Here is a 22,866-nt window from a genome sequence, read left to right as displayed (position 1 = left end):
TTAAAAATCATAATCAGCATTTGAAGACAGTTCTCATTAAAAACCTGTCAAAAACTTTTATTCAGTAACTGCACTCAGCGCAAGCAGCTAAAGAGAAATCTAACACAACTTCTGGAAGAACATCTGCAAAAATAGGCAATGAATGCGAAGTAGTATAGAAATTTAGCAAACTTTATCACACAATTACACAGTATTCCTATAGCTGCCTCTAAGACAGAGGAACATGCCTTTTCAACTACGACATACATAGTGGTTTAGTGTCTGCTATATGCTGCTGAATATATATTTTTATGACAACAAAATCAATCTAATATTCCATGTAACACAAATAACAGCTCTGAGAAAAATATTTTAAATTCAATTTTTTTGTCAGATTAGCTTGTTTTGCAGCAAAGGCCTTCAAGGACTGATATGTGTTGCAATTTTTTTAGAAAGAAGGGAAGGTTAAAGACAGTGGGGAGGAAGAATCTTTTAGCAGGAATAAGCCACATTCTGTGAAGATTTACAGAACTTTTTTCTTTTGTCTCTTCCTCTCTACTGAATTGCAAATAAACCTTTAATGTGTACTGCACTTTACCCTGTACACAATTGGATTTCATATTTCAAAGTAGGGCAATGACTCCTTCCTAGTTATTCTTTTTCCAGTTTTTGTAAAACAGTATTTATTCAGAAAAGTGGTTAGTATTTTTCATACCACAGCCACGTGTCCCAAGTTGTACCACACATCTGCTGTCTCCTCCTCATTTTCAGCCAAAAACAGTGCACGTTCAAATGAAGATAGCGTCATATCATATTGCTGGGCATAGAAGCAACAGAGGCCCAGATTGTTAAAAAGCTGGCAGTTATAAACACCCATCTGCAGGAGCCGTCTAGATTGAAAGAAAATATTTATTTTTTTAGATTCATTTCAAGTAAGAGTTCTGTTATAAATGACAAAGTTCTCTCCTCCGTTCTCCCTGTTCTGAGAATGTGCAACAACCAAGTGTTATAGTCTTAAACTTGGTAAAGGTTTCATGAAGAGCAGTCCAGGGCATTTTTTGATTAGTAAGAATCAAACTGTGCAAAACAGTTTTCATGTAAATTAGATAGCCTCTGTCTTTTTGGCTGTGCCACATGATCTGACTTTAAGACAGAGCCGTATGCAGACTTTTTCAATTTCCTCTTTCCAGTCTCTCAACCTCAATCAAGCTGCAATTTGTTTCCGTTGTAACTCTTCAGACTTCAGTATTTCGCTTGATTCCTGCACTTCAGCACCGCTCTTAATCAGTAAATCTAGCATGTGAATCTACACTAATCTTCCATTTGAAGTATAACTCAGATTTTGATTCAAATTTATGTTTAATGTGTCTTTAGAATGGAGATGTTTCGTAAAAATTTTGTTTAATAATATTTATAGGAAAGCCAGATATGCTAAGAGGGCCAGGAAAAAAGAAGGCTGCTGTCAGGAGTGTGACTGTGAGTTTCTGAACGTAAAGCATTAAAAGAGCTCTGGTCCAACAGAAATTAGGTGGTAGTGTTTATACTGACTTCATATGCTACTAGACTTAAGAACATGAGTCAGGCTCCTTTGCACTCTGACTGTATCGAAATACAAAGGAAGCAGCATCATTTGACACTATCTTTTTGTTGCTTTCAATAAAACATGGGGAACCCCAGCCCATGTTCAAATAAGGAATTTTGTGGTCACAACTGCTTGTGACTTCAGGTGGAGTTTTTCCTTTTGAAAAGACTACTCTTTTTCAAAGGACTAAATAGCAAGTCCATGTGGCTTCTGAATGCAACTGAAGCTGAGAGTAAGGTCCAGTGTTCTCAAACTGCCTCATGCTGTGAAAGATTATTTCTTGTTTATTAATCAATTAAACTGTTTAGTAATCAATTGTAATCAATTTAATCTTGTTTATTAATGACTTAAATTGTTTTTATAATCTTTGTTGATACTACTACATACTCCATATGCAATGATGACAAATTTTTGACAGAAAGATGCAATTATCGCTGGCCAAGAAGATACCTAAGTTGGTAACCTGCTTTTACGGTGATATTGTGCAAATGATCAATCACCCTCCTATGCCCATCTCCTAATGTTCTTTTCTTGCTATCAGCATTACAAACCCCAAGCCTTTACATTACCCTCCCACACGTTCAGTTCCTCCTCCCTCCCCATAAGGGTAGATACCTATAAAATCGCAGAGCTATCTCAGGCTGGTCTGAATAAAAATGGTTACTACCAATGCATGCAATGGCTTCCACGTGAGTATTGTCTTGTTTTAAGACGTCTTTATAGTACTCTGCAGCCGAAGAGATATTGTTCATTTCCTATACATTTGGAAAAAAATCAGATTAATTCTACTTTTTATCACTGATTTTTAACATAAAACTTATTAAAATGCCACTCTACAGAGTGCTTTATCTATGACCTGTACAATACTTAACCAAGATTAATTACGTATGCTCCTGCAGTTCTCTGATCATACAATGCAACATCACTGATTGGCATCTTCACAAGCAACACGTGCATCCACAAGAAGAATGCATATTAATTTATCAGTGCAAGCTGTACCTGTCATTACTTCTATGCCACAGCTACAAAAAAGAGATTTTTTTTTTTTATTTTTTAGAAAGAAAGATTGTTCAGAAGCTTAGCATGTGCAATAGGCATTTGTTACTTTTTGCATAACGACTTCTGATACACAGTACTGTGCAGTCTGTTTCCCAGTATGGTAACATACAGTAGACTTATTTACCCAGTTAATGTCTCAATTATTTTCAGTGCTGTGTAAGTCAACTCATGAATTGCTCTGAACACAAATGAGAATATAATTGCACACGAAGAATTATCACAAGCCTTTGAAAACAGGAATCATGGATTTAATATCAAAACTTGTACTAGCTAGGATATGCCAGTGAAGAAAACTATATTGTATAAAAATATATGCTTGGATGTATGCTACTTGGAAGATTAATTAGGGTGAACTCATTGTTGTAAACAATTACACTGCTTCTGAGCACCAGAGGACTCTACTCCCTATCAGAAGAAAATAAATTAAAAGATCAAAACACACTCCCATGTTTAGAGAGGAATAATTTCTACCTGTGTGCTGCAGATACACTGTACTCTCAACATGACTAAAGAGTAAGTTTTTATTTAACCTCAGCATCATATTTAGCAATGAAAAAGGTATTTCCTGTGGTTAAAGGAAATAGTACTAAAACAGCCCCTTTAAAAATAATGGGGTTTTTAAAACCAAAAAAGGTCTACATCTCTTCCCACTGTCAAAATGTAGTGACATAGAAGAAAAGCTCTAATTAAGATGCCTGATGCATATATTCCACTTGTGAGTCTATGTGATGAGAACAGCCTTGTGCTGCAGTACAAATCTTTGCTAATGGAGTTATAATCCTGTACTCCGGTATCAGTGCAAAACTAGATCCTGTCAACTATATGCTGCTTTTTAATAATTCCTTGAAGAGCTATGCAATGCTATGTATGGTTCTGAAGAATAATGTCCATATTAAAAACTGTTTAACAATTCATAAAGAAAAGCCTCCAAAAATTAGCAGCTGTTTTCTTCCTAGCTGAAGGACAAAAAGGATCTAATATGAAAATGAATTAATGCTTAGGGGTTAGATAAGAATGATGAGATCAGGAAAGAATGCCAAGTATGAATTCAGATGCAAAAAAAAAAATAATTCATGACTTTGTTTAAAACATTTGTTCTGGAAGAGCATCGTTACCAACTTTCACTGAAAGACAATATTAAGTTCACTATCTGTCATGAAAATACACACTTTTAAAATACAAAATAGATTGTTACCAAGCTAAAATGAAGCTAGTTTAAAATTAATCCTACTTAAAATAACATTTACTTCCTAAACCAAGAAACATTCACATTCCAACTGTTCTCACTGGCTTAAGGAACTAACAGTAACACATAGTGCTAATAAAGACAACACTGATGAGTAGACTATTGTGCTGTTTAATCCTGCTAGCAGGCTGTTGGTGACTTCAGCAGTTTTAGTACGATTAAACATATATGAACTAGACCTAGCTACATGGACAACATCTGGACCACTTGACTTAATGCGGACTTGCTTTTGTGTGTCAAGGGTAAAAAGGACCTCACCAGTGTGATTAACCATTTAAACAAATAAGCCTGCAAGGCTCCCCTGACACCACTTTGGTATCTTTGTGTAATGTTACCTGTTTTGCATTAGTGGTACTGAAAATCAGCACAGTCAGTTTTTGATACCCTTACCATTATATTTAAGTATTGGCTCTTTTTTCTTGCTCAGGCAGTGAACTTTGGCCACAATAAGGATTGCACAGTGGGTGCATACCTCATAAATTCTGGCAATTCCACAAATAAGAGTCACTTCTCCAGGAAATCGATCTAACCCTTGCTTGAAAAGGTTCAAAGCTGTTACAGGCTGATCCAAGCGCACATACACCTAAGCAAATAAAAAGTGTATATAAATGTTAAATGTCTGACTTTTATACTTGTACTGCTGTTTAACAAGGGATATAAATAAAAGGGATGACACCTCCCTTTATGCAGTAAACCATTAGTTGAGATGGTGAATTAATACTGGGAAAATAATGGAGTGAATACTGAATAAATCTCTGTAATACAGATAAAATAGGCTACTTAGGATAATTAAATTTGCATGCGTATCATCTAGACATTATTAATTCATCTGGACATCACTAATAAACCAAAAAACCTATCTTGTTATTTATTATCATATCAAAATAATATACTTTGACACTGAGGTGAAGGTATCACTCTGAATATTTTCCTGTTGAATGTATTTTTTAAAACTTATGTGTAATCTTGGATCTTCAGGTTGATAGTACTGAAATACCGAAATATTTTACTTAGTCAAATAAGACTGCACTGCACAGAGCCGTGACACTTTCAAACTTCCTTACTGCTCTGCCAACCTCCCCGTCACAAACAATAAAATCCTGTAACAGAAAGAGGGCAGTTTTGCCTCTGTGATTTTGGCTCCCATGTTCATTATGACAATATGTGATGTGGATAATGTAGTGTGAGAACTAGACAGAGGGTATCAACATACCGACAGAGACCACCTCTGCAGCTGTCTGAGAGTACAACTGTAGAGCCCTCCTGTTGTGGGGCATGGTAAATACAGCTACAGCAAAGGAAAAAAACCCGCACACCTCCTCTGGGAAACTACATGGCTAGAGGGATTAATCTGTCTCCTACTGAGTGGAACAGTGCTTTGAGTGCTCCTGTTGCATGAATATTTCATTAAATAGTACTAATACTTGATATGACTAAAAAAGGGAAAGAATCTGTGACTGGTATCCTGACACAAACATTCTGTGATGCAATGTAAGAAAAATATCATTAACTGCTTCTGCCCTTGAGCTTCATGGACTTCTGAGAGCCAACAATCTAAATCCTAAATTCTTTATTTGCATCCCTACAGATACATACTGCTGTAGACATTTGCAAAGAATTCTTTCCTATGACCACTCAAGTGACATTCTTGTGAAAGAACTGTCCACTGTTAATTAAAGGGACTGTCATTTCAAGCTGATCACTGGCAAAAAGAAATAAAATACAAGCATTTTTTCCCCAGTCATTTCGCTAATGTCACTTACTTTTCCTGTATTAAGTTAGAAAATTAATTCCTTCTTGTGAAAAGCAATAAAAGAGCGAGGGGGGTGGATTTTGGGGTGGTGGTGGTACTTGGTAGAGTACGACTGTACTACCACCACCATCAACGAATACATTTTAAATGGACAATGTATTCCTAATGCACTCTATCTGGGCGTGTTGCTTTCTCTAAAATAGACGTCAACTCATTTGCTATAGTTTTTCATGTATAAACCATCCAGCAGTTTCTGATGAATATTATGTCTGCATTAAACTTAAAACTTTAAATAATTGTCCCATTGTGACTGTCATGCTCCTTATATTTTTCTAGCAGTTTTCCACAATTAAATTACTCTGTAAAGAGTTTCAGTGGAAAGTAAACAGATAAAAAGAGAATACATGATAGCTGATTATAACTTCTTAACTAAGAAGAACCTTGGTTGGTTGCTTTTACTCCTACATGACACCTATGTGAGTGACTTGTACAATTTATCCTAAATATGTGTAGTAAGCCAGTGCACACTGCCATAATTTCGTTATTTTCTTTGTTTGAACTGAGAGAAAATTTTAATTAGCAGGTTTTTTTGGTTTGTTTACTTGCTTGTTTTTTGACCTGATCTAGCTATGAAGCACACCTATCTTCATATTTTGGGGGCAAAATGTGTAAAAAAAGGAGGACAGGAAACTCCACCAGATCTGCTCCTTTTTCATCTTTTTATGTTTGCTTATGAAGTACCTTTTCTGAGCATTATGACTCAGGTCTGCTCTACTGCTTCATCTGGAGATTCACGCCAAAGATGCACTCACTACAGGTCCTCTGTGTAAATATTACACTAAGACAACACAGCCACAGTGCTCTTCTATGTAATTCTCACATCCAGTGGCATATCCCACTGTCCAACATCTCTGCAGACTGAAAAGCTGCTATACAGCTGAGTAGCAAAAGAAATTAAAAGAGAGGTGGGACAATTTCCACCTACTTACAGCTGCTCTGGGGAGACCTGCTCTTTAAGAGTGCTACAGCTATAGTCATTAAGTTTTAGCTGCCATACACAGAATGGTTCCATTTTCTTTTTGGTATCTCTCTGATCTCTTGTAAAAGTATCCCATTTCCAGCTCTTCTGGGTCATGAGAGACTTCATAACTTTTCAGCAGCCTCAGTATTTTGTTTTCTTTGGTCTTTTATCTTTTTATAAATTACTTTTCAAGGGAGAGTTAGCTTTCAGGAAAATAGTTTAAAAAAAACAGATAGCTGTTGCAATAATGAATATAAACAGGAAACTAATTGGTACTGTAGTATTGGTCTGTTTGCACAGAACTTGATGCAATCCTATTTTTTCTAACAGCTGCTTAACTCAAGTAACTCTTATCTTCTCAGTACTGTCAGATTGAGCTGTATCTCAGTGCCCTACTCTATTGACTGTCCACCCACAGTCACTAAATCATGTTGTGTGATGCTTTATACTTCAGCGAGCTGGCCTATGGACTGGGAGGTGGAAGTTCAAACACATCTCCTACTTGAGCTAGTAATGATGTGGTGGGATGCCTATCTCCCATAACGAATCACTGTTAATCCAATTACTCTGCCAATTTAATCACTCTGTGTAGTGCATATGTTTTGCAGAATGACTCCTGGTAGTGCCACAAATCTAAAATTTCTAAGCTCAATTGTGTAAACCAACTCCTGTATTGAAGACAAGTCTTCAGATAGCAATGATGATCATTTAAATACAAAACGTAAATTGCTTAAGAAATGTAAAGGTAAAGCAAGTATCACAATATGAGTATCTGAATTATCCACTAGTAGTGATGACTTTTGATAGGCCTGTGACAGCTGGCTTAAAGGGAGCTGAAAAAGAGCAACTGATTTCATCTCTTTCTGGGACAGAAGGAAGAAAACTGCAGTTTAAGTTTCTCACAGGCCACCTTTCCTTGAATGTCTGGAAAAATGTTTAGCATCTGATGGGTACCTGGTAATTCTGAGGCTTTGATTCTTGTTTTGATTTTGCTTGTGAAACTTGGGATTTTGAGCTATACTCTTCACTTACTGACTTATTGCAGAGGTGTCCTAGGAAACCATATACAGCTACACTGTTCATACTGGAACTCCAGTAATTCTTAGCTATATAATCCTCTTGGGAGTTTAGAGAATAGAATACAGTAATGTAGGAGTGTTTGGTGGTGGTTTTTTGTGTGAAATCTGGAAGCTCCAAATTTTTTTTGTGAACTATAGACTTCCATTTCAACTGTTAGCATGTACTGCCTCAGGTCTATATGGAGATCACACACTATTAAACTTAATGGTGTATCAAGGTCAATACTCAGATATTCTGGTGTATGGTCTTCCCAGGGATAGTCTGGAATTTCACTTAATTCTTAAACAAAAAAATCTATGACTTACTTTTGCCAAATACAAGACTGTATCAACCATGTCCTGTTGCTTCAGAGCTGACTTAAATTGTTTTTCGGCTTCACGATATAATCCTAACCTAAAGAGACAACAGATGAGATACACAAGGTATTTGTTTATTGGTTCTGTGTGTTGATTATTTTTTTTAAATAAAAAAATAAATTAAATAATTAAGCAGTGCACAATAAGCCAAACATGTACTGACCAAAGGCATACTTTAAGGTCAGGTATTTGTGTTCACATTAACAAATGCTGTTAAATATATTAAGGTTACAATTCATTAAATTTGGCCCCCTTTTGTACATGTAGCCTTCTGGTGCTAACTGAATAATGACACACTCATTTTCATAGGACTCCTTGCTGCTCTTTGTACAGAATGGACAGTAGAAAACGAGCAATACGTCATGCCTCAACTTCTACCCATGTAGTTTTGGAGCAGAATTTCCTCACTCACGGCAAAGAATAGGTAGATACTCTCCACTGTAAAGGTTAGGGAACATGTAATCATCTATAAAACACTTTCTCCTAGCCTCGTACAGAAAATGGTGAAACTTCTGTTACTGATGTTAAAAATCTTTAGCTGTGTTTTGAAAACATGTTGTATTGCAAATGGCACCACAGCTTATGACTGTTCATTAACACTGACCAAGGCTGAGCCCGTCAGCGATGGTGGTAGCGCCTCTGGGATAACATGTTTAAGAAGAGGGGAAAATAACTGCTGCGGAACAGCAGCCAGAGACAGGAGGGAGAATATGTGAGGGAGATAACTCTGCAGACACCGGGTCAATGCAGGAGGAGGGCAGGAGGCGCTCCAGGCACCAGAGCAGATTCCCCTGCAGCCCACGGCGAAGCCCACGGTGAGACAGGCTGTGCCCTCAGCAGCCCACGGAGGGTAATGGTGGAGCAGGTCTCCCCCTGCAGCCCCTGGAGGACCCCACACCAGAGCAGGTGGGTGCCCAAAGGAGGCTGTGACCCCTTGGGAAGCCCATGCTGGAGCAGGCTCCTGGCAGGACCTGTGGCCCCATGGAGAGGAGCCCAGGCTGGGGCAGGTTTGCTGGCCGGGCTTGTGACCCCGTGGGGGACCCAGGCTGGGGCAGCCTGTGCCTGAGGGGCTGTGCCCCATGGGAGGGACCCACACTCGAGCAGGTCATGGGAAGGACTCACGCCGGAGAAGTTTGTGGAGAACTGTCTCCCATGGGAGGGACCCTGCTGCTGGAGCAGGGAGAGCGTGAGGAGGAGGGAGCAGCAGAGACAAGGTGTGATGAACTGAGGGCAGCCCCATTCCCCATCCCCCTGTGCTGCTGTGGGGGAGGAGGGAGAGAACTCGGGAGTGAAGCTGAGCCTGGGAAGAAGGGCAGGGGGGGGAAGGTGTTTTTAAGATTTAGTTTTTATTTCTTGTTACCCTGCTCTGATTTGATTGGTAATAAATTCAACTAATTTTCCCCTGAGTCAAGTCTGTTTTACCCACGACGGTAATTGCTGAGTGATCTCTCCCTGTCCTTACCTCAACCCACCGACATTTCATCATATTTTCTCTCCCCTGGCCAGCCAAGGAGGGGAGCAATAGAGTGACTTTGTTTTTTGGCACCTGGCATCCAGCCAGGGTCAACTCACCACAGCTCAAAAAAACCAAACCACTCTAATCTTCTAAAGAACGTCAAATAAAGGTTAAGGATAGTGAGGAATTTCATTAGTTAGAGCACCTAAAAAGAAGCAATAGTTTCATGCCAAGATAGAACATAGAATTTTAAAAGGCTAACTGCTTTGTATTATCAACCTGTTCCTACAAGAATTGCTTGTAGCATTGTAAAGACTGCAGACGATGCTTCAGTTTTTTAACAGTCAATATGGTATCCATATGTTTTATGTTCCTGGGACAAACACATTGTAAAGAATGAAACGGGGAGCTGCCTCAGTACTTGTTTGGTTTATGGGAAACAGGGCTGTATCAAGGAGGAGTTCCACCTGATTTGGTAGAACTGGCTGTTACAACCATAGCTAGATCCTCAGCAGCCATTCCGAATGGCTTGCAACAAGCTCTCCTCCCCGCTGCTGCCACTCCTTCCTCAGAGGCGTATCGTATCGCCGCAGTGTCAGGGTACCCCTAAGCCGTTAGTAACAGATGCTCAGGTACGGGGTGCCAGCCCTGGGGCCTTGTGGCTTTGGAACTGGTACTTAGTGGGCAATGTGACTCTGGCATAAAATGTCTAATATGGGTATTTCATTTTTTATAATTTCATCAATTTGAAGCCCTCATTGACAGTTAATTTCTCAAGCTAATATTGTAATAGTCATTTTGTGTGGTCTGTTTTAACAATAGTTCTTTGCATTTATTTACTGACTTTTCAAACAATGACTTTGAAACACATTAACAGAGGTGAAGATGCAACTAATTCAGTTACTTAAAGGTACTCAGCGCTGATGCCTTTACCTCAAGCAGTTGAACATTATCTCCTGTATATTAAAGGATATTTAAGCACAGCGCTCTCCAACTAAATACTTACTGAACTGTTTCTCAGCGTTCAGCATTGTGTAATACACCCAGCAGTTCAGGCCCTGCACTCACACCGACTGATCACGGAAAAAATGAAAAATGGCTTACCTATAGTAGCACTTCCCAATTTGGACTTTCCACCACCAGTCCTTGAATTGTGCATGCTCAGTGGCAAGGGCTGCCAAATCTAGAGCCTTCCAAAACAAACCCATCATCTTAACATTAATACCTTGAATGTTTACACAGAGAAGAAGAACACAAAGTGACCAATGTAAAGATTTTTGTAAAGAGCAAATACTGAACAAAAAGTCCGGGTAAACTTGAGGTGGGGGCACTGCTTTATGTTTACTATTTTATAGCTTTAGTGCATAAAGTAGCTGAAAGGATAATTTGTCCCTGTAAGAACACGTAATCCAAGCAGCTTCTAGTAATTCAAAAAGAAAATATAAAATTAATTTTATCAGACTCCTGACATGCTGCTTATAGAATATTTGTGTCTGCCAACATGCTTTTTCTAAGCTTCCCATCATTGTTCACTAAAAGTTGTTAAAAACAAGTAAAAATATACTAAAATAAAAAAATCAGTTCAGCCAGTTTGAGATACTGTAGAAACTGTCATCTCATTGCTAATATCAGGCTGCCTCCACTTCTGGGAACTCTCAGATATGTACAGTAAGAAATAATTATTCTTTTAAAAGTCCTATGACATAAATAATTGCTTTGTGACAGATCAGAAAAATAGATAAATATTCTAAGAAACAGACAGATTTTGAAGAGGGTGGAGGTCTAAAATCTCTTTTATCTGGTATACTGGAAAATCAGGTATGCTAATCAATGTGCTACCATCAGCCACTACAGACAGAATCTATGGCTTTTCATGTTTTAGCTATAATTTCAATATTCCTGTTAAAACAAATAGATGTGTGTTCTGTACCAAAACCTACCAAAGAAGCAATTGTTAGTGTCCCTTGTTTCAAAATTCCATTTTGTCCCAGAATGTATCAAAACATGCTATGTTATTTATATTTTCGCGGTATCTTCAGAAATAGTCTAAAAAGCTTTAATGCAGTATTTTTATAGCAAAGAACTGACCTTTTTTTTTTGTTTGTTTGTTTTCATAAACATTTTGCAGACCACAGAAATCAGAAACTAGCTACCTACTATGAACAACATGTAAAAGTTCTGTGCACTGGCCACGCAGTAGCAGAGGAACCAATAATTTCCAAGAAAAATAAAAGATCTGAACACTTGAAACACTAGAAAAAGCCTAGTTTAGTGACATCTACCTCTGCGTTTGATACCTGTTCTTCCTGCTAGCAAAACGAGGCTGCAAGTAATCAACAGGTATAGATTTGACATAGCACAGCAAAGTCAGCGGAGCTATGACAACATAGACAAGTTGCTGTCTTTTGGCTCTGTGAGAAAGAATAATTTGTTTTCTGTAGCAATTCAGACTGAGAAGTTGTATTGATGCTGCCCTCAAAGAGAAGGAGATAGTTGTCATTCCCTGCCTCTGTGACAGGAGAGAGAAAACTGAGGAAAGCTTACAACTCTGAAGTCACTATTTCTTCCAGTTAGGTGGAACCCTTGACCTCAGATGGCAGCTCTTATCTTGGTTGCCTTTTGTTTCTTAATGGCTTTGCAAATTGCACAACAACATCTATAATGGGGAAGAAGCTTGCTTCAAGACAGAAGTTACTGGTTTCCCTCCCAATCAAATACTTTCCTTCATCTGATGGTATATAAACATTTTTTTCCCAGTACTGGGAAAATTTGGGAAAGTAGTTGATGTTAAAACATTGGTTACTTTTGTTGCATTTACAAATGTATAAACAATGTGCGTGCCTATCAAATACCACACCTGCTTCTAATGCAGCATGAGCAGTCACTTAAAATGAGTGAGGATCATCCTGCAAATAATGTGCTTCAAAGAGCTTTCCTTAGAGCGCTCTGATGACAAGTATTCAGGGAGAAGGACTTGAACTTCAGAAAATGATCCCTTCTGCAGCTACACATTCAGCTTTCTTTCTGGTATCCTAATTATTTCTGATAAGTATTTTATGCAAGGCTAACAATTCTGGCTGCTCTTGGAAGGTGGGAACTAAGACTGCTTCAGGCTTAGTAGACACTAACATCAGCAGTTTATCTGTCAGTGCAGATCCTGAATTCTTACTGGGATTTTATTACTGACATCAAGAAGCAAAGTATGACTTCATTTTAAAGTTAGTTTTTGAAATTAAGTCCTGTTTTTATACTTTCCCATTAAGGAATTAGGAAAGGAATAGGAAAATCCTGTTTCTGACACTTCACTAGTGATCGCAAAGACTTTAATCCAAAAAACCTACAGATGTACCAATATTTCTAAAAAGTGCTTGCCTGAAAAGGCTTTGTTCTTATCGGTGACAGCTTTTTGCATGGTAGTAGTTATAGACTTTCTGTTGTATTACAACACAATCTTTCGACAACATGGCCTTTGCAATGTTAGTAAATTGATTAAATTAGACTTTTGAGTCAAAGCCTTCACCTTGCCATGGCAATACCAACTGCTAACATATTTCAATTTGTTTGTTGCAAACTTTTTTTTTTTTTTTAATTGCACAGTTTAGGTACAAATCAATGTTCAATCTGCACAGCATGTTAATTTAAAACCAATCTATAATAGCAGTACCAAGCATTATGCCTGTCCTGCACTCCTGTGCATTGCTGAATGTTGGTACAGTTGTACTAATAACTAGAAGGGAAAAACAGCATGGATTGTTGATTGGCAGATGCTGGTATGTCTTTTAAAGGATTTTTTTAGTTCTAGTGTACATATCAAAAAAACCCGAACTCCACGCTGATTGTCCCAGAAGCTTTAATAAACTTTAGGATATAACTGATCATCTGGACATGTTGGTCAGCTGAAATTGTTACTCTATAGAGTACTTAGTATAGTCAGTCACTCATGTATGCAGGAGTCCATTTCGATAACAGTCTTAGCCCTAGGAAGCCTTTCAGAACAAATTTATTTTACTCTGATTTTACTCTCTTATATTTGTGCAAATAAAAATAATAAAAAGCCCCCATACTTAGTGTGTTTTCCGTTAACAAAAAGTTCTTAATGAATCAGGGCTGTTTTTAAAGGAAAAAGAACGTAGATTCTTGAATCGTAAATGTATGTAGCATGATTTTACCATTACTTTCCTCAGATAAACTATATTATAACTAAGAATTCCAAATTGTCTACCAGCTATAACTTGGTATAAAACATATTGTAGGGTTGTGGTAATTTACTATTGCATTGCAAAATTACATTGGTAAACGTACATTTGTTTGAAACTTAGTGATTTCATACACAGTATTGTATGCACCAAGAAATTAGATAGATGGAAATGACAGCAAGCATCTGATACTTCTTTCACGTGCTGTTGTATGCCAGTAATTCTCCCAGCAACAGTTATTGACTGAAGTCTATTTGTAGACAAATCAATACAGGTTAGCCTGTAAGATAACTGAGTAAATGACATTAGCCATAGTCAATTTAACACAATTTCTTGTCGTGTCTTCCAGATTCCTATACTTTGTAAATCTAACAAAGTTCCATTATAAATAGATTTTTATCAGAAAGTATAATCTTCAGAGTATTGGGAAGAACTAAGGAAATATCAGAGCTCATGACTTCTGGCCCTAAGTATATATTGTACACTCATTGCTATTCTCAGGACAAAGTGTCTTGCCATCATTACCCACCTGGGAATAACAGCAGAATATGATGTCACAGTCTACGGCTGAAAAAAGGCGCAGCTGAACTATTTCTGGACAAGTCTTTTTAACTGCCCTGCTCTTACAGCATTTAGCTCATAAAATGGCTTTCAGAAATAATTCAAGGAGTACAGAAAGTCAGTTATTAAATATATGTGTTCCAAAAGAAACAAGTCAAGAACAATAATGGAAGAGGTTATAGTAAATTCTTCAGAGAAGTATTTAATTTTTCATTAAATAAGATGAAAGACTTTTGAATACATTTTTAGGTGCTGAAAATGCTCAGTGCTTCTCTCTTCTTGCATCCCCATGTTTCTGATAATTGATAGATTACGGATGTATTTACTTTTAATTTGAACCAAGTTCCTAGCATTATTTGTCCAGTTAAATGCACACTGATTAATGACATTTCTCAACTGAAATTGCTGAGGCTTTTTCTTTTTTCTTTCCATATACGGGCTGAATATTAAACAGAAGATAAAGAAAAGTGCCTTTGCATCTTAAATAATGCAGCCGAGAACAATACAGACTGTTCCAGATCAGCACAGTGACAAAGGAAGGACATTGTCACTACTACTTCTGTGTTTTATATGCAAAACGGCAGAAACTGATCTTCCAATTTTACCCTTGCAGAAAGTCTGCAAAGCAGAGTCTTTTCAGTCTATACAGTCACAAACTGAAGCCAGTTTCTCAGGCTTCCAAGCCTTTCAAGCTCTTTCACCTCATCTCATGCAGCAAAAGGTTGTTTGTTTTTTTTTAAGAATGTGCAACATCACACAGTAGCAGGTGATACAAAGATGCAAGAGATGTCAGTGAATGTTCTAATAGGTGATCAAGCAAGATCCAGATCAACTCTTTAACAGTTAACATAGGTACTGTTTCTTTGCTGAATCCTAAGTGACCAAATTCTTTTCAGGGAGAAGCAAGAAAATTGAGTTAGTGAAATGCCATTGGTAGGACAGGTGTATAAACAGTGATGCAGCCAAGTTTAAGCAGAAGTTGAAGTACTTCTTTTTTTTGTTGTTTAAGAAAAATGAATGCAGATGAGGTTCAAAAAGAAGGGAGGACAGTCTGCAGAATAAAATTACATTGAAAACAGTGTAGAAAGCACAGAAGAAAAGAGGAATGAAAACAAATGAGAGAAAGCAAACTGAACAGTTTAAAAGAAACCCCAACAACGCTTCAGAGATACGTGTTACATTATAACCACACTTTGTACTGTGAAGTGTGACACAATTTTTTTTCCCTACAAGATGCTGTCGTTAACCAAACATGTTGATCTCCTTCTCATTACATAATAAACAGTGGTGACTAAGCTGATGCTTCTTTGCTTAAGGATATTTATTTAAATGAATAGGGTGTACAAAAAATTATAGGCAAAACTTTTCCTGCAAGGCAGTGATTTGGCTTTCTCTGCAAGGATTTCAAAACACATGCAGTACAGTGTAAAAACATCTTCCAATCTTTTTTCTGGAGTGCTTGGAAAAATCCTTGCGTTATATGAAATCATCTGTCTAGCCTAGAGATCCTGCATGCCCTTAAAGTGTAAGCCACAGGCACGTGTGGCATCTTATGACGTGACCCTTTTATTCTTAGTGAACTGAGTTTTCAGTAACAAACAACACAAATTTTAATTATTAGTGGCATAAAACCCAGGCACTTTCTTCATATTCAGTATCAGACTATTTAAATGTTAATTGCTATTTTTCTCTGACATTTATGACATTTGCACTTACTGTTTCATGCAATAAATTGACAGCATATAACTATAATCATTTGATACTAGATTAAAAAGCTTCACACAGCAGTACATTTGGAAATGTTTCTGATCTACGTCAACAAATACAAAATTTGTTGTGTGTGTTACCGACTAACTGGAGATTTTAAGTTCAGATCTAATCACACACCAGTCAGCAGTACTGCAGAAAATTCAATAACCATTTAGTCAGCTATGCATTATTGACACAAACAGTTCTTTCAAACAAACTTCAAGCAGAAGTTTTGATTCCATTTAAACTGAGTGAATATACTTAACATAGTAATGAAACATTTTGACATTTTATTCATTGAATAAATTAATTATTTCCCTGGGTCAACTGCCAAAGAAGTTCTGCAACCTCTATCTATTTCTGAAAGTTTAAACAGTATGTACCCAAACTTGCTCCTACCTGTTCAGTGCAGTAACATATGAAGAAGCACAGAAGAACAACTTTGGGTAGGGTAAGAGGGAAATTGTATAATTAGGAAAACTTTTGGAGAATAAATGTTACAGCAATTGCATGGAAAATACAATCTTTCTCAATACCACAAAACACCTCAGCACTATGGAATAACATTTCTAGAAAGAGTGTCCAAAGTCCTATTCATGTTTTATTTTTCCGCAGTTTCACCACATACCTTTTCTTTCTATCCACTCAAATGCATAAACAATCATCTCAGTAGTTTAAAATGTCAAATGATGTTCAGCTCAATCATTACCTATTTTGTCAGATATATTCACCTTCTTCTGTTAACGGACAGTCATCCGTAACTTACTGCTTTTTCTCAAGCCTCAGGAACTCAGAACTTTCTAAGGCAGTTCAGCTACCTGACGTGTAGTTTCAGCTACTGCTCAGGTTCCAGTAAACTCCGTTAACATGGAATCATTAGACACAGGGATCTTACCATGTTGATAGATGAGGGACCTCGTTTTAAGCATTAGAATGTTTTGCTTCTCAAAAAAGAGAGCAATCTGTACCTTGGTATTTGCAAATTATCATCCCTGATTATCACCTCTGTAAGAAAAGATTTCTCTCTCCTAAACAACTTTTAACATTTCACTTCTTACTCAGATGTGATGCACTACCTGGATCCTTAGTTTAACAGAATATTGGCAGAAATACCAGAATGATACTTAATAAAGACTGAAAATGGAACATATGAATTACTCACATTTTTTACGTCATTTTCATGGTGAAAAATATATTCGAACAATGCCTGTCAGAAGAACATTTAAAACATTGTCATATTTGAAGACAAAAATTGATATTATTTTAGAGGAATACAGAATCTTGATTATGTTAGGCAGAAATTAATTCTTTGTGAAAGCAATCACATTCACACTTCACAGTTGCTGACATTTACATTTAATTAAGACTTGAAAAGACAAAAACTATAGATGTGCTACATTGTCATTACAGAAAAGCATTTTAATTCTTAACTTGTTGCAAGAGATTAGTGGAATTGTCTCTTATCTTTGGTCCTTAAAGTCACTTTACAAAAAAAAAAGGCAGCTATAATTTGAAAGTGAATATAGATTTGAAAACCTAGTACCATTTTCATGACTTTTTAACTGTAAAACCAACAAGTGGTCTAACAAAGACATTTTGCTATGTATAGTTAGGTGCTTATGCAGTGCAAAATCTACTTAAACATAGGTTTATTAAGAATGTAAGCTAAGCAAATCTTGCCTTAGGGAAAAAAATAATCTACACCCTTCAGAATCTTGGGATCTGTAAAGGAACAACCTATTGTTACTTGTAAATGATAAATGTTAATAATATTGTGCTTCTGAAACTCAAACACACCACCATAATATCAAAGCTTAAAGAAAATGCATGCATCAGCTGTGCTGTGGTAACTGCTCTTAAGTCCCCCAACAATTGCCCGACACTGTAACTGCATCTTGTTTACTTCTGTAGAAAGCTAAGCCAGTCATACTACCTTGTAGCTGTTCTGCACCAGAACATAGAAAAGTATGTAACAGGTAATGGGGATGGCATTTTAAGTGAAGGAAATTACATTGAAAAATAGAGACTGGAAGCCTCTATTCCCAGAAATGTAGTATGGGTGCTAGTAACACAAAGTTCCATTGAGCTGAATCTTGATCTTTTTCTGCATCCAAATCTCAGGTCTTAATTGCTTCAAAAGAACAAAATGTTTTTCTAAATTCTTATTATTCATTATGAAAAAAAAACCCTAAAAGAAATTATTACCCCATGAGGAAAGAGATAAAGAATGAGACAGAAGTCTTCTAAGGGCTTCCATGACTCTTCTGCCAGCTTTTCTTAGACAAAATTCTTCAATTATTTACCTTATGGAAACTAGAGAATTACTAATGAATTGACACGTCTGGTGAGGAAAGTAAACCAGAACCTACTTTTCTTCTACTTTTGGTCAGAAAAGACTATGAACAGATGATTAAAAGACATTGAATAATTACACATAAAAACACATTTATAGGGAGATGAGAATAAGTGGATAACAAAAGAATCAAAAATAAAGAAGTAGCAGAACATTTCCTCCTCTAGTTCAGGGAAGCATTCAGTAAAAGTGAGTAAATCTAAAGTGATAAAACAGATGTTTCCTTGCCCGTCTGGCACAAGGAATTTACTGCTGTTATCTACAGGCCCTGACCTTCAAAAGGATTTAAATGACTGAACATTCACTTGGATAAAAATACCTAGATTTATCTTAATAACTATTAAAAATCCACAAGCTAAAAAAGAGAAAACTTCCTGTTTCATGCCATAAACCAGTTGCTAACTGAGATTTACCAGAGGCTTTGTCTGGCAACAGCTGATACCTCATATATCTACTATGGGGTTTCGGGTGACAGTCCTTAACATGGCTGATGCTAGGTCAGAGAGAAGTAACGTTCCTGTGTACTTCAAAACATCAGAAAACTTAGTCATGCAATGAAAAGACAGATAACCTAACTTAAAAAAAAGATGTGATAAATATACTTTGCAAACACATAAAGAAGAAGTAGGCAGGAGGAGTATATACCACCATGAATACACGGCTAATTATGTGAATTTAATAGTTGCAAGATTTACCATCTTTTTGGACCTGTGAGAGATGACAGCTCAGAGTTTTAAAGCTTTAATCAATAACTCTTACACAGAGTGCAGTTTGCAGTCTCACCTCCTGCTTTAATGTTGTCTTTAGCCTTAATGTTGTCTTGTTTAAAAAAACTATAAATCCATGTAGCTCCAAATTTAAATTTAGATCTTACATTCTGCGTGAAGTGTTAATGTCATAACGTATTAGCTTCATAATACTGACAAGTACACTTGCTGCCTATGGATGTTTCTGTGTCTGCTGCTCTACATTTTCTGGCTTAAGACACTTTTCATACAAAACTGAAGGAAGACAGAACTACCCCATTGTTCCAGAAAATGCTAATTAAAATTGTTAAAAATATATATGTTTCTCATTTCTGAGAGCTGTTGCTGAGAACTAAACATTTGGTATGAAAGCTAACCTACCCACTTAAATAGTATATAGAGTTACCAAATGATTAAAACCTAGCTGCCTTCAAGCAGAAGAACTAAGTCTAGTTTCTTATGGATGTGTCTTGTGTTTCTTAATCCTTCCCAGGTTTCTTACATTCTCCCTATATGTATACAGACCATGAAGGATTTAGAATAACGTGTGTGCTGGCTGACTGCTGGCAAGAACATATTCGACAAAAGGCCTGCAGTTTTTTCAAAGCTGATAAAGAACTGACTTATAACTGCCCTCAGACGATAGTTTGGAAGTCTTTCATTATCTCGCCAGACTAGAACTTACTATATTTGATATTGATTCTTCTGCCTGGTTTGGTTAAGAGGCTAAGGGACAGAGGTGTAAGGAGTGGTGAAGAACCAGTGCAATCGCACTAAATTTATTACCTTTGAAAACCACATTGAAAAGCAATGCCCTATATCAGTCTAGATCAGGTTTTAAAAGCAAAGGAATTTGTTAATCATTAGGAAAATTTATTAATGGAAGTTTTGGACTGGAAGAGCTAATTTCCACCAGCAGATTATTATGTATTGCTAGTCTTCTAATGGTGTCCATCACTACGTTTCTCAAAATAGACTGAATACATATGGGTTCTTTCAACTCTAGGTTGCTAGTCAAATGTGGCTCCTGAGAGTGTGTTTGATGGTTGTTTGATACCTTGTGCAAAAATGGGTTGTTGGTCTTAGACCAACAGTTGTTTTTTGTGAACAAAGAACATCTTCATCTATACAACTAACTGGTTGTGTTGGGGAAAGATTCAGCTGAAAAGCCAGAGTGATAAAACATTACACAACCTTTAGGTCCCTTCCACTCAGAGCTAAAACCCGTAAGCTGGGCAGATAACCTCAATAAATTTGTGCTATTGGCAGCTAAGTCTTAGTTTCAATGTCTGTCAATCGTAAGATCTTAACTGACAATTAAGCAGAATTCTGAACAAAAAGATGATTTTTTTAATGTAAAAAGTATTAACTCATGCCATAAAAACAAAGAGGAAAAATCAAAACCATTTGAACACTTTTAGGTCAGAACTGCCATCTATTTGTACACAGAACTGCATCTCCAGACACTAAAGTGAGTTCTGGTGGTTTTTTGCTTCCTTACTTTTTTTTTGTTTAGCTGTCCTTCATCATTCCTATGCATAGTTCAAAGTTATTTACCAATGGAGTATTTTATTCTATACAAGTGTTTTTCCCAAGTTATACTTTCAACGTAACCTCTTCAGACATATTTTCAATTTCAAGTCTTGTAATCACCATCAAAATATAAGTAACACACTACTTTTTCGGAATTTCACATCTATAACACAGTTCATCATTGTTTGTATGCCCAATCCCACATACCATTACATTAGAATCATAGCAGAAAATAAGTAAAAGACATCACAACATTAAGCAAAATAGTTACATACCTTTGCCAGTTTGGGTTTTTGAGCATATTTTGATAAATTCAGTCGAGACAGATTTATGAAAGGGCCATCTGGATTTGTTAGCATTGAAGCCTGAAGGGGAGAAAGAAGTTGTAAAGTGGGAAGATCCCCTACACTTTTTCTGAGAATTTTCAAAATATTAGTAGCATACAAAACAAAAATACCCAAAGAAAGCACTTGTAGAAGCATTGCTCTACTGTGCAGTACAGACTCTTCCTACTGAATTTCATCTTTTCTGAAAGCCAGGAATTTGTCCTTCTCCCATACAGTCCCTGAAAGAGGTTGCATGAATTACTTTCTGGAACTGCCTTTTTCTTCCTTCTCTCCACTACTTCCATAATGTGCCTAAGCATGTATTTTGGACTAACTGGTGGATGGACTGAAGGGAGTTAGGATACACAACAAAAAAATCTTCAAGAAAGATTTAATAAGATCAGTTCATACCTGCAATAGTGAGAAGATATCACATTTTGTCATTAATGTGATGTTAATCTGTATTACATATTTGTGCCAGTTGCAGTTTATTAATTTTACCAATAGAATGAGAAAAAAATCATGTAGTTTATTTTCTTTATCTTCTGAAGTGACAGACACTGAGACATTAGTAACTATTTTCAGTAAACTGAAACACTCGGAAAAGGCTTCAACATAGTTATAGTGAAATCATGTCATATTCTTTTCATGTCCTTCAGTGAATAAAAACAAGCCTCACAGAACTTGTGACTTTGGAATTTATGTGATTTTTTGTAAACTTGTGAATTTATGTACTTTTTTTATATAAACAGACTAGCAAACTAACAAGAAATAGTATTTTAAGACTCTAATTTGAAAACAGTTTAAATAAAAAATTAAAACCGCTCAGCTCTGAACTTGAGCTTAGATGCAGCTTTTAGGTCAACTACGATGACACTGTATCAGATACTATAACCAAGAAAGCCATAGTTTTGAGAACAGAGTCAAACAACTTACTGTTCCTAGCCTGGCATATCTCCCAGAAGCACTAGTAATTGGACGAGCTGTGAGAGCTGTTCGAGGTGTTTTTATAGCTTGTTCCATAGTACTTGGCCGTCCACTTTGCGTGCTGGGTCTCACAAATCCTGTAATAGGTCTTCCTGATTGAGTTACTGGCCTGAAGATGTTAAGCACATTATCCTTACGTTGAGTGGTATTTATCAATAGAGAATTTAAACACTTATATGTGAAGCACTTCATTTTCAGAAGTTAAATTTAGGATTTTCTTATTTGTAACTAGTCACATTTTAAAAAAATAAACAAACTCATACCTAACAGCTGGGCTGGGGCCTCCACCTTGGCCAGTTCCAGGGAGTTTCAAAGATGTTCCTGGCCCTATAAAATAAGAGCATTTCTCACTTCACATTGAGATACTACACTCTTGTCCAGGAGACTTTAAAAAATGATTGTTTTTTACAATGAACTCGAAATTTCTTTGCTCAAACTGAGGGGACATAGCACTAGACAAAGAAAACGAAAAAAAATATTGTACTGTACTACTGATGAATTGTCAGACTATTGCAAGAAACCTGCCACAATGAACTTGGGTTTCTCCTTTTTACCCTTCCCATTCTCTCCCCCACCCCACTTGGAGTGAGTGAGTGAACGGCTGTGTGGGGCTTAGCTGCCTACTGGGGTTAACCCACAATTCTCAAGAACATCTTAACAGCAACAGGCAGCACTGAAGTAAGAAAGGTTACCGGAACAATGAGATCATGCTGATTTGGAATGGCAGTTTTCTACCTGGGACTAAAATAGCAGCTAAGTAAAGTAAGCCCACACTTTCAGCTATAAGGCAGATGGGTAATGATCTCTCATGTCATTAGACCCATGTAGGACCCCACCTACAATTCAGTGCACCATAAAGTTCAAACTCATCCATATCCAAAGG

General features: G+C 36.9%; 1 protein-coding gene across 2 annotated transcripts in view; it reads right to left on the bottom strand.

The window, feature by feature from the left end:
• Nucleotides 1-22,866, bottom strand: part of TTC8 (tetratricopeptide repeat domain 8) — a 44,547-nt gene that overhangs the window by 5,067 nt on the left and 16,614 nt on the right. For both annotated transcript variants that reach the window (XM_056344957.1, XM_056344958.1), the window contains 9 exons: nucleotides 22,247-22,310; nucleotides 21,933-22,092; nucleotides 20,946-21,035; nucleotides 17,201-17,245; nucleotides 10,637-10,722; nucleotides 8,026-8,113; nucleotides 4,339-4,449; nucleotides 2,177-2,316; nucleotides 695-869 (listed from right to left, as the gene is read on the bottom strand). In XM_056344957.1, coding sequence (XP_056200932.1) covers nucleotides 695-869; nucleotides 2,177-2,316; nucleotides 4,339-4,449; nucleotides 8,026-8,113; nucleotides 10,637-10,722; nucleotides 17,201-17,245; nucleotides 20,946-21,035; nucleotides 21,933-22,092; nucleotides 22,247-22,310 — 959 coding nt within the window. The remainder of the gene's footprint in view (nucleotides 1-694; nucleotides 870-2,176; nucleotides 2,317-4,338; nucleotides 4,450-8,025; nucleotides 8,114-10,636; nucleotides 10,723-17,200; nucleotides 17,246-20,945; nucleotides 21,036-21,932; nucleotides 22,093-22,246; nucleotides 22,311-22,866) is intronic.

Source organism: Falco biarmicus, chromosome 7 (assembly GCF_023638135.1).
Source record: "Falco biarmicus isolate bFalBia1 chromosome 7, bFalBia1.pri, whole genome shotgun sequence".
NCBI lineage: Eukaryota > Metazoa > Chordata > Aves > Falconiformes > Falconidae > Falco > Falco biarmicus.
The sequence above is the reverse complement of the archived record's forward strand: the minus strand, read 5'-3'. Positions and strand labels throughout refer to the sequence as shown.